The 11,137-nt window shown below is 38.6% G+C and overlaps 2 protein-coding genes across 3 annotated transcripts in view; both read left to right on the forward strand.

Moving 5' to 3' along the window:
• SMIM8 (small integral membrane protein 8) overlaps positions 1 to 1,346 on the forward strand; it is a 12,597-nt gene extending 11,251 nt beyond the window's left edge. For both annotated transcript variants that reach the window (XM_010834677.1, XM_010834678.1), the window contains one exon: positions 598 to 1,346. In XM_010834677.1, coding sequence (XP_010832979.1) covers positions 598 to 756 — 159 coding nt within the window. In that variant the 3' untranslated portion in view covers positions 757 to 1,346. The remainder of the gene's footprint in view (positions 1 to 597) is intronic.
• Positions 1,347 to 4,537: 3,191 nt separating this feature from the next.
• Positions 4,538 to 11,137, forward strand: part of LOC104984764 (chromosome unknown open reading frame, human C6orf163) — a 28,053-nt gene continuing 21,453 nt past the window's right edge. The window contains exons 1-2 of the mRNA XM_010834676.1: positions 4,538 to 4,922; positions 9,149 to 9,243. Coding sequence (XP_010832978.1) covers positions 4,775 to 4,922; positions 9,149 to 9,243 — 243 coding nt within the window. The 5' untranslated portion in view covers positions 4,538 to 4,774. The remainder of the gene's footprint in view (positions 4,923 to 9,148; positions 9,244 to 11,137) is intronic.

The raw sequence follows: 11,137 nt of genomic DNA on the forward strand, positions 1-11,137 counted from the left end.
AAAAAAAAAAAAAGTAGCATCCCTTTGCCTCTTAGGGTCTTGGATTTTACACAGCAAGTCAGAGTTATTATATACAGCATATCTGTTCTATGACTGTGTTTCTTGAGGTAATAGAATAAGTTCCCGGAGAAGGGTGTGTCTGTTTTGCTGTACCTAGTATATAACATGAAAGGCTTTCTGCCAGGTTTTCATGATCCTGGGTGACAAGAAAAGCATGTAGACTTCATTCCTCACTTCTTAATAAAAATAAAAAATTTAAGGTTTGCAGATGGGAAACTTGGGCCCAAAAAAGTTAAGCAACTTCTTCACAACATAGGTAACTGAAAACTGAGCACTGGACCAATTTCCTTCTTAAAGGTGAAGGTCAGAGATGTCCCAGCTGTGATGGGAAGAAGAAGAGTCTTCCATAGTCTCTAAGTTATCAGGAGTTGAATTAACTGAATAAAGAAATGGATAAATATTAGAAATGAAATTTGACCCTAGGAATGCTGGTGTGGTACTAAAGCCTTGGCATGATGAGCGGAAAGTGCAGGAGATATTTGAGTCTCCTCAAATTGGTCTTATTGAGACCTCGTGATTTGTTTTTTTCTTTGACAGAACAAACCTGTAATGGCTTTCGGATTAATAACCATTTCGCTTTGCGTGGCTTATATCGGTTACCTACATGCGACACAGGAGAATAAGAAGGACCTCTATGAAGCTATTGATAGTGAGGGACACAGTTATATGAGGAGGAAAACATCTAAATGGGATTGATTGCGCTGGTTGCTGCAGATGAAGGTTTACTGGGGCCTCTGAAATCTTCAGCTGAAAATTAGGACCGCACAGTGTCTTGTTTGTTGTTCCAGAAGATGCTGCTGAGGAAGAAGGATGCCAATTGCAGCCAGACCCCGAGAGTGAATGTTATCCTTTCAAAATAGCAGCCATTATCGTGTTCTTTTTTCCACAGAAAGAGCTGTTCAGTATTTTAATTTTATTAAATCCTCTTTTAAAAAGTGCCATGAGAATGGAAGTCATTTTTGTGAATTATAAAGTTCTGTCCAATAAAAGTACTGCTGCTCTTAAATTTGCATGGTATTGTTAATATTTTAAGGGGAATGTGCATTTACAGCTGTTGTGAAGGTTTAGTTTTGCTATTTGCAAAGGCAGTGTTCTTTTTCTCTCTGGTGAAGAAGAAAATGATTATAAATTATTGTAAAGCCTGCAGTTAAAAACAGTTTTTACAGAATTACAGATGGGTCATATATTTCAGTTTTCCATTTCAGCTAATTTTGGTCCAGATTTTTATTTTAGTTGAAAAGATACTCCCACTCAATTACTAAAATAAAGATTAAATGAAAGAATAACCCAGAGTAATTGGAGTTGTTTAAAAAAAATAACCAGACAATATGTTATACTGAGTATGATGTTTTTATTTGATTGCAACTAAATGTTATCTATTTTGTTTTCATTGTAATTTGTTGTTTCATTGTTATTTGTATTTCATTGTTATCATTGTAATTTAATGTTACAATGATACTATAAATGTAAGACCTAGAGCATTTGGTCTTAGTTACTTGAAAACTAGTTACTTAGTTACTTGAAAACTAGAACTGCTCAGTAGATAAGGTCTAGATTTAAAGTAACTGTAAGTATATGGGGTTTACCTTATACCTTTCTGATGAGGGTTCTAGATGTGTTTTATTTCTAGATATTTACCACATTCTCCAAATCATTGGAGTTGCATCTTAGTAAATAAATCTTGTCTCTGAAATTTTGTTTCATTTATTATTAACAAGTAAAATAATTGCAAAGGCAGAGTTTATCATCATAATGTAAGATTTAATTTCCAGTGCTTTATGGTAGTTTTGTAAGATACATGAAAAAGTAATTATGTCTGATTTGTAGATATTAAAGAGCTTAGCTAATTGAGTTATCTGTATGCAACTAAATTAAATCTTTATTACTGACCCTTAAATATTTCTTTGTGAGGTCTCTCTATATAGTACACTTCATACAGTTTAAATACACTTAGGTGGTATACAATGCCTTTTAATTTAAAGTATTGTCTTTTGCTGTTGGTTGGTAAAGAACTAGAGTTCTTCTGTTTTCAACTTATGCATTTAATGCCACGTCATCATCATTAGAGTTCTTCTAATATTCAACAAAAGAAGTTACTGTTTGGTGGGGGAAGTATTAGTGAGCTATCAAGAGGTTATTGCAGCAAAGAAGGGCTGCAGGAACTGGGCAGAGGGCAGCCTTAAACCACGTGACTGTGTGTGAGTGAACCAGGGTAGCAGTAGATTCCACAAGGTGCGCAGCTGCGAAAAATAGTGCAAGGGAAGAATTCCATTGAATTTTAGAAACAACCTGACTTCCCTGGTGGCTTAGATGGTAAAAGTGTCTGCCTACAGTGGGAGACCCAGGTTTGATCCGTGGGTCGGGAAGATCCCCTGGAGAAGAAAATGGCAACCCACTCCAGTATTCTTGCCTGGAAAATTCCATGTACAGAGGAGCCTGGTAGGGTACAGTCCATGGTGTTGCAAAGAGTTGGGACAGGACTGAGTGACTTCACTTTCACTTTCAACCTAACTGTACTACTGTTTATAGGTCTGTTACAAGTTCTGTAGCACGGTCTTCTATGTGCAGTGTCAAAGACTGCTTGGCTGTGGATGTTTTCATTCCTTCTCTAAAGGAAAATGAGACAAAGTCAGTGGTCTAAGGAGGGGATGCTCAGGGCAAGATGCTCAGGGCATCTTGGAGTCTGAGTTCAAGTGGTAGGAGAAATGTTTTCCAATGCAGGAATCTGGTTGAGATCGGGCAAACTGTAACATAATAGATTGTCCTGAAGCAAGTATTGATAAATGAACTGCTGGTAAGCTGCAAGCAACCTCTTAGCCCAGGGAAGTAATCTGTTCTGATAGAAGAGCCATTTGCCCAGAAGAGCAAGCAGTTTAGTTGTTAAGAATTTCCCAGTGTAAATAGTGAAGTTATTTATTGTTTAATAGCCTTATCTTCTGTAAGGCAACCAATCCTTCCTAGTTTTCTAACCAAGGAGGGGATTCTTGAGATGCAGTTCTTTCCATTTTAAAACAAGACAACAAATGAATTAACTATGATTTTAAAAGCCAACCTTAGTAATTTTGAGTGCTTGCTTGCTGCTGCTGCTGCTGCTGCTGCTAAGTCGCTTCAGTCGTATCTGACTCTTAGTGACCCCATGGACTGCAGCCTACCAGGCTCCTCCATCCATGGGATTTTCCAAGCAAGAGTACTGGAGTGGGGTGCCATTGCCTTCTCCGGAGTGCTCGCTTACTGAAAGTAATTTTTCCTTTAAGGTACTGTGTGATTTTCCCAGTTTTATTGCCCTGGCACAAAAGCATTATAGATAACCTAAAAAAAAATTAAACTCCTTTTTTTTAGTTCTGGCTTAAAAAATCAATTCTTTAAGTAAACATTTAACAGAAAGTATGGTAGACTGAATAATACACCTCTTTTCCCACACCACCCTAGAGATGTTTGGATCCTAATTCCAGAACCTGTAAACATGTTCATTATATGACAGAAGGGTTAAGGTTATACCAATAACCTCAGATATGCAGATGACACCACCCTAATGGCAGAAAGTGAAGAGGAACTAAAGAGCTTCTTGGTGAAGATGAAAGGAGAGTGAAAAAGCTGGCTTAAAGCTCAACATTCAGAAAAACAAAGATCCCATCACTTCATGGCAAATAGGTGGGTAAACAATGGAAACAGTGACAGGCTTTATTTTCTTGGGTTTTCAAATCACTGCAGATGGTGACTGCAGCTATGAAATTAAAATACCCTTGCTCCTTGGAAGAAACTCATTGGAAAAGACCCTGGTGCTGGGAAAGATTGAGGGCAGGAGGAGAAGGGGGTGACAGAAGATGAGATGGTTGGATGGTATCATCTACTCAATGGACATGAGAAAGAGAGAGTGAAGTACAGGGTAGCCTGGTGTGCTGCAGTCCACGGGTGCTCACAAAGAGTCAGACACGACTGGGAAAAAGAAAAACCATGGCAGAAGGAACTGGACAGATATGATTAAGTTCAGGATTTGAAATAGGGAAATGACCCTTTATTATTTGGGTGGGCCTGATATAATCACAAAAGTCCTTATAAGAGGGAGGCAGATGATGAGAGGAAGAAGCAATGTCACCCTGCAAACAGGAGGATAAGAGGCTATATTGATGCAAGCCCATGGGCCAAGGAATGGGGACGGCCTCTGGGAGCTGGAAAAGGCAAGGAAACAGATTCTCGCTGAAGCCTCCAGAAGGAAGCAGTGCTGCCAACACCGTTGTAGACTTCTGACCTCCAGAACTGCAAGACAATGAATTTGTGTGGTTTTAAGCCACCGGTTACGTAGTCATTTGTTACAGCAGCAGAAGGAAACATAAAGTATCTGGGAAATGAAGAGCTGTACCATGCTGCCTTTTGTCATGATTTCTAGTTGCTTTTATGAGCAAAGCTTGTCTTACCTAGCAACAGTTGCTAAGTAAGTTAACAATTTAATCTAGACTCCAGGAGGGAGCAGCTGCTTAAATCTTCCCAAATCCAGTGCCCAGACCTTCTATGGCAGGGGCTTTCAGTACCATTCTTTACCACTAGGCGTATAACCGCTACCTAACCATGGTAAATCATTTAATCTTGATAAGCCTCTAGCATTGTCTTCAAACCTTGAATCTCTTCTGCTTTCTCAAACTTGAACTTTTCTTAAAACTACTTTTTCTAATCCTAAGAGTGTTTTAACTGTACATAGTAAAAGACAACTTTAATTATGATCAGAAATCCAAATTATACAAACTTTGTTTGCTGTGCTGTTTGTAATAAAATAATTCCACCAGCCCCTTTTGGGGAAACCTTCAAACGGATCCATGAATACAAGCCATTTAAGACACGGTTTTACACTCACAAAGATATACTGGGTAAGTGACTTTGCTGGTTTTCTTTGTCCTAATGTTTCATAGCATTGTATGTTATTCTTGTTGTATAGACTTTGATCAGCTGTCCTAATCAAAGCTCCTTGTCCTGCAGATGTGTCTGTTTGGCATGAGAAGAATATGGGTTGAAATCCTGCTTCTCCACTTTCCAGTTGTGTGCCTTGGCAGGATACTTAGCCTCTCAATCTGTCTCCTTATATGTAAACAGGGATGTTAATATAATACTTTTCTTGCAGGTTTCTTCTGAGGCTTTAATGAAATATTCGTACCTATTCTAAAGCCTGGCACATAATAGTAACTTGGAGTTCTTTTTGCCCTCGCCCATCCTTGAGCACTTTCCATACACGTAGGAGAGAAATATCTCTAAGTAACACCTTAATAAACAGATGAAAGAAACTGTGTTCTTTGTTAGTACTGGTGACATAAAATAGATTATAAATAGCATGAGAATATGTACTGTGTATATACTTCTTTTATCTTTTAAGTCATTTTGTATTTAAAAACATTTTAAGTATAGCTGATTTATGACGTTTCAGGTGTACAGAAAAGTGATTCAGTTTTATATATACATATATTATTATATTCAATATATTTTATATTAAATTATATATATATATGTTCTCTTTCAGATTATTATCCATTATAAGTTATTATAAGCTATTGAATATAGTTCCCTGTGCCATACAGTAGGTCTTTGCTTACCTATATTATATATAGTAGTATTATCTGTTATCCCCAACTTCCTAATTTATCTCTTCCCCCTATATATGCACTTCTAATAAGCAAATCAAATTTTAATTACAGGTTTCCTTTTCTCCTCATTCCTGTCAGGTTTTCAGTCAGGTTTTAAGCCTTGGAAGTGTTTTCCTAAGTACTCTCAAACTACTTCTCAAATCCTGTCTTCCTTTAACGTGTTAAATTAGTGGTGATTAAATTTTACTCCTGATCTTTGAAAATGTAAAAAGCTATAGAATGGAGAGTGTTTTGAAAAAAAAAAAAAACTAAAATGTAGAGGGAGATCAAATTGGGATCATCCTCTAAAAATATCAATACCAAAATTGATTACTGATTTTAACTTCTAGTAACTGTTTAGTGTGACTTATTAGTTATAATCTCTATAATGATTTGGCTTTTTACACTCAGAACAGTGGATATCCATTTTTAGATATGCTTTTTTTGGTTGATTCCTTATGCCTCCTAGTATATCTGAATCGAAACATTAAGTGGATAAATTAAAACATGTATCAATGCTAATAAGTATTGCAGAGGGTAGTTCTCAACATTGGCAGTGTTCTACAGAATTTTTAAATCCAAACACAAACGTCATTGGATTTAATACTGTTACGAAGTCCAAATTCATTCTACTCACTGCATGAGAGGCCAGTAAATCAGGAGATGAGTTGTTGGGGCAAAGAAGAATGACTTTATTCAGAAAGCCAGCAAACAGAGATGGCAGATTAATGTGCCAAAGAACCTTCTTACTCCTTTCAGAATGCAGGCATTTTTCATATTAAAAGGGGAGGAGGGGTACTCACCCCTCCTAAGTTTGGTTGGTGCAAACTTCTTGGTGCAGGAATCCTTTGTTCTTGTAATTGTCCATTATGGGTCAGTTCATGATGTTCCTGTAAACCTCCAGCAAGACAAATCTTATTCTCTGTTCTGCAACTTTTCGGCTCTACATGAATGGAAAAGCGTTACACCTTTAAAGGTCAGAACCTTGAGAGCAGGCTACCCTGTATATTTCAGGCTATAGGCAACATTCTTCACTCTAAGCAAAAGCAATTGAATACAAAGGTTAAAGTAAATGAAAACATCTAATATGGAGTCAGGTTTGTTCTTCCCTATTACAATACTAATCCAACACAGACCCACTAAATTAGAACCTTCAGAATTGGCCCTCAGCATGTGGGCCAACTTTTAAAAAACTTTGCCAATATTTTTTACATATTTAATAGATTTTTATTTGGAAATAGTTGAAGACATTTTAAAAATAGAACAGAGTTCCCACCCAGGTTCTCTCACTGATGCCTTACATAACACTGGTACATTGTCAAAACCAGGAAATTGGTGTTGGAGCAATACTGTTAAGTTAGGTGCAGACCTTATTTGTTCTTTTTTCCTTGGTGTGTAGTTTTATTAAATTTATCACATGTAGATTCATGTAACCATCACTACAGTCATAACACAGAACTATTTCTTCACCACAGAGAAACTCGCTCATGTTACCTCTTAATACCCCCTCATTTAAACTCCTGGCAACCACTTATCTGTCCTCAGTCACTATAATTAAAGCTCTTTGACAATGTTTTATATATTTAAAAAAATATATATATATAAAATATACTATATTCTCTATATATCCTGTGTGTGTGTGTGTATAATCATACAGTATGTAACTCTTTGACTTTTTTCACTCAGCATGCCCTTAAGATACAAGTTATTCTTCATATTAATAGTGTGTTCCTTTTTTCAGCATTTTAAAAAAGCTATGCAGGGATCCTGTTGTACAGTTAGGGTGGAGAATGACTAATACAAAGTACTGGAACTTATGTATAAAAAAGGATAATAGCAGCCCACACTTGTATCACATTTTTATGAAGTGCAAAACTTTGCCAGTCCATGCTTAGTCCTATTTCTTTCTAAGTCTTTTGTAATTATCTCTTCACAATGTTGGGCCTGTGTAGTATATGTCCATCCTCCTCATAGTATTCACTGCTGTATACTTTTAGACTCACTGATAATCTAGTAGCAAAGACTGTTAAATCAATGCCAATTAATATGTATTTCAGTTGCAGGTGACAGAAACACAACTCAGACTAGACTATTTATAAAAGAGGATTTCTTGACCCTTGTAACAGTGGTACCCAAGAGGGATCTGGTACCAGGGCTGTCAGTCTGTCCACACTTGCTGTCTCCATGCGTTGGCTTAGTTGTTTTACTGCTGCAGCCAAGCTGACTCCAGCAACTGAGAAAGGAGTGAAAGTGATTCCAAACTGCTCTAATCATCTTGATATCTCCAGCTTAGAAACCTTAGAGGAAAAGAGCTTTGTTCTCCTTATAGCCTTATATAAAATAAGAAAGAGTGTGTTTGGCCAGGCTTGAGTCTGTGCTCCAGTTAACGGGGCTTGGAAGGTGGGGAGCATGTGATGGGCCAAGCTGTGATTGGCAGTCCCAGAACAGGTGAGGGAGGAAGTTCTTGAGGAAAATGGGTCCTGTTACCAGAAGGAGAAAATAAAGTCTGTCACTGTTTCCTCATCTAAAATAAAGTGACAGACTTTATTTTCTTGGGCACCAAAATCACTGCAGATGGTGACTGTAGCCATGAAACTCAAAGACGTTTGCTCCTTGGAAGAAAAGCTATGGCAAACCTGGACAGGGGCTGGTGCACTGGGACGACCCAGGGGGAGGGTATGGGGAGGGAGGAGGGTTCAGGATGGGGAACACAGGTATACCTGTGGCGGATTCATTTCGATATTTGGCAAAACTAATACAATATTGTAAAGTTTAAAAATAAAAAAAATTTAAAAAGCACAAACATTACTTTGCCAACAGAGTTACATCTAGTCAAAGCTGTGGTTTTTCCAGTAGTCAGGTGTGGATGTGAGAGTTGGACCATAAAGACGGCTGAGTGCTGAAGTATTGATGCTTTTGAACTGTGGTGTTGGAGAAAACTCTTGAGAGTCCCTTGGACTGCAAGGAGTCCAAACCAGTCAATCCTAAGGGAATTCAATCCTGAATATTCATTGGAAGGACTGATGCTGAAGTTCCTATACTTTGGGCACCTGATGTGAAGAGCTGACTCATTGGAAAAGATCCTGATGGTGGGAAAGATTGAAGGCAGGAGAAGGGGATGACAGAGGATGAGATGGCTGGATGGCATCACCAACTCAGTGGACATGAGTTTGAGCAAGCTCCGGGAGCTGCAGTCCATGGGGCAGCAAAGAATCAGACATGACTGAGTGACTGAACAACAACTAGATGTGTGGGTTGTGGTGAAGGGGACTGAGTCCATCCAGGTCTCATCGTGCTGTGAGCTCCTTCCTAATCAGTTGGGGGAATAACTTCCCTCTTTCACTGGTGTCTTTAGAGATTGAAACTTCCCAAAATGATCTCTTAGATAACTCTAGTAAATAACTTGATAGCAGTGAAAAAGAAAGCCAAGATAGAGTCCGTGGATATATGTGATTTTTTCCCCCTCTTCCACTCCACAGATATTGGGAAAGATATTCTGAATAAGGAAGAGCAATTTCAAGAGGATGCACTCAAAGAACGTATTGCACAGGCAGAAGCTGATATATGGGCTAAGGTAAAGGAAACCGGAAATCCGCCTGCATGCCTCTTGGCAGTTCTTTCTCTTTGGGGATTTGTATATGCTAGAGTCAGGCAGGGCTGACCTTGAATGCTGGTCATCTGTGGGGCAGGTTCTTCAGCTCTGTAGTCTTGGCATCTTCAAATGTGAAAGAGGAATAATAATACTCTCTAGAATTGTTGAGAAAGTTCAATGAAATGACATGCCCAGCACACATAGATGCTGAGTAAGAAGCAGAAATCATCAGGAGCTTCCATCCTTTAAAATTGCCCCTGTGTGTGGATGACTCTGGCTCCCTTTATTCTCATTGAATTAAAACTTCAAAAAAAGATATTCTTGTTGATAATTGTTTATTCAGTTCAGTTCAGTCGCTCAGTTGTGTCCAACTCTTTGTGACCCCATGAATTGCAGCACGCCAGGCCTCCCTGTCCATCACCAACTCCCAGAGTTTACTCAAACTCATGTCCATTGAGTTGCTGATGCCATCCAACCATCTCATCCTCTGTCATCCCCTTCTCCTCCTGCCCCCAATCCCTCCCAGCATCAGTCTTTTCCAATGAGTCAACTCTTTGCATGAGGTGGCCAAAGTACTGGAGTTTCAGCTTTAGTATCATTCCTTCCTAAGAACACCCAGGGTTGATCTCCTTTAGGATGGACTGGTTGGATTTCCTTGCAGTCCAAGAGACTCTCAAGAGTCTTCTCCAACACCACAGTTCAAAAGCATCAATTCTTCAGCGCTCAGCTTTCTTCACAGTCCAACTCTCACATCCATACATGACCACAGGAAAAACCATAGCCTTGACTAGACGAACCTTTGTTGGCAAAGTAATGTCTCTGCTTTTCAATATGCTTGTTGCTTAATATTTAATATGTAGACCATCAATTTGTTCAGCGTGTAGTACCCCAAGTGGCTTTTTTTCCAAATACTGCATCATAGCTGAGTCTCTTTTTTCAAGCCTCTCCCAGCTCCTCTTTGCTCCAAAGTCCACATGACTGCTGAAGGCCATGGGAGCAATTTGAGCGCCTTGGAGCTCACAGTCAGATCCCAGACACTTCAATAAGGCAAAACCTGTATCCTCCAGCTCCCATTTCTTCCAGTAAGAAAGAAAAGGCTATATGTGACTTCCCTAAAGCAGATTAACACTCCTTGAGAGCAGGATAAGCCACAATGCTTAGAAGTTATGTCTCAGTTTCTCTACAATATAGACATCATAGCAAAGAGTATTGGAATTGTCCAGTATTAGTTCCAGCAAAAGCTTTGTATGAAAGTCCTCCAAAAGTACAAAATGCTTCAGTGTGAAGGGTAATAGATATAAAAGTCTTAGTAGGCATTTATCCTTATCAATAAAAATACAATTTAAATTGACTGTGAGCCATTAATTATATTCCCTAATACAAGGGAATGCTTTTGTGAATAATGTACAATTTAAATATAAGTGTATCTAATGTTCTGGGCATTCTTTTCAAATAAAATAATGAAACATCTTTCTGAAGACCCTGATGCAGGGGTCACCCTGCTTATTTAACTTATATGCAGACTACATCATGAGAAACGCTGGGCTGGAAGAAGTACAAACTGGAATCAAGATTGCTGGGAGAAATATCAATAACCTCAGATATGCAGATGACACCACCCTTGTGGCAGAAAGTGAAGAGGAACTAAAGAGCCTCTTGATGAAAGTGAAAGAGGAGAGTGAAAAAGTTGGCTTAAAACTCAACATTCAGAAAACGAAGATCATGGCATCCAGTCCCATCACTTCATGGGAAATAGATGGGGAAACAGTGGAAACAGTGACAGACTTTATTTTTTTTGGCTCCAGAATCACTGCAGATGGTGATTGCAGCCATGAAATTAAAAGACGCTTGCTCCTTAGAAGAAAAGCTATGACCC

The sequence above is a fragment of the Bison bison genome, unplaced genomic scaffold (assembly GCF_000754665.1).
Source record: "Bison bison bison isolate TAMUID 2011002044 unplaced genomic scaffold, Bison_UMD1.0 scf7180017864035, whole genome shotgun sequence".
Classification (NCBI taxonomy): Eukaryota; Metazoa; Chordata; class Mammalia; order Artiodactyla; family Bovidae; genus Bison; species Bison bison.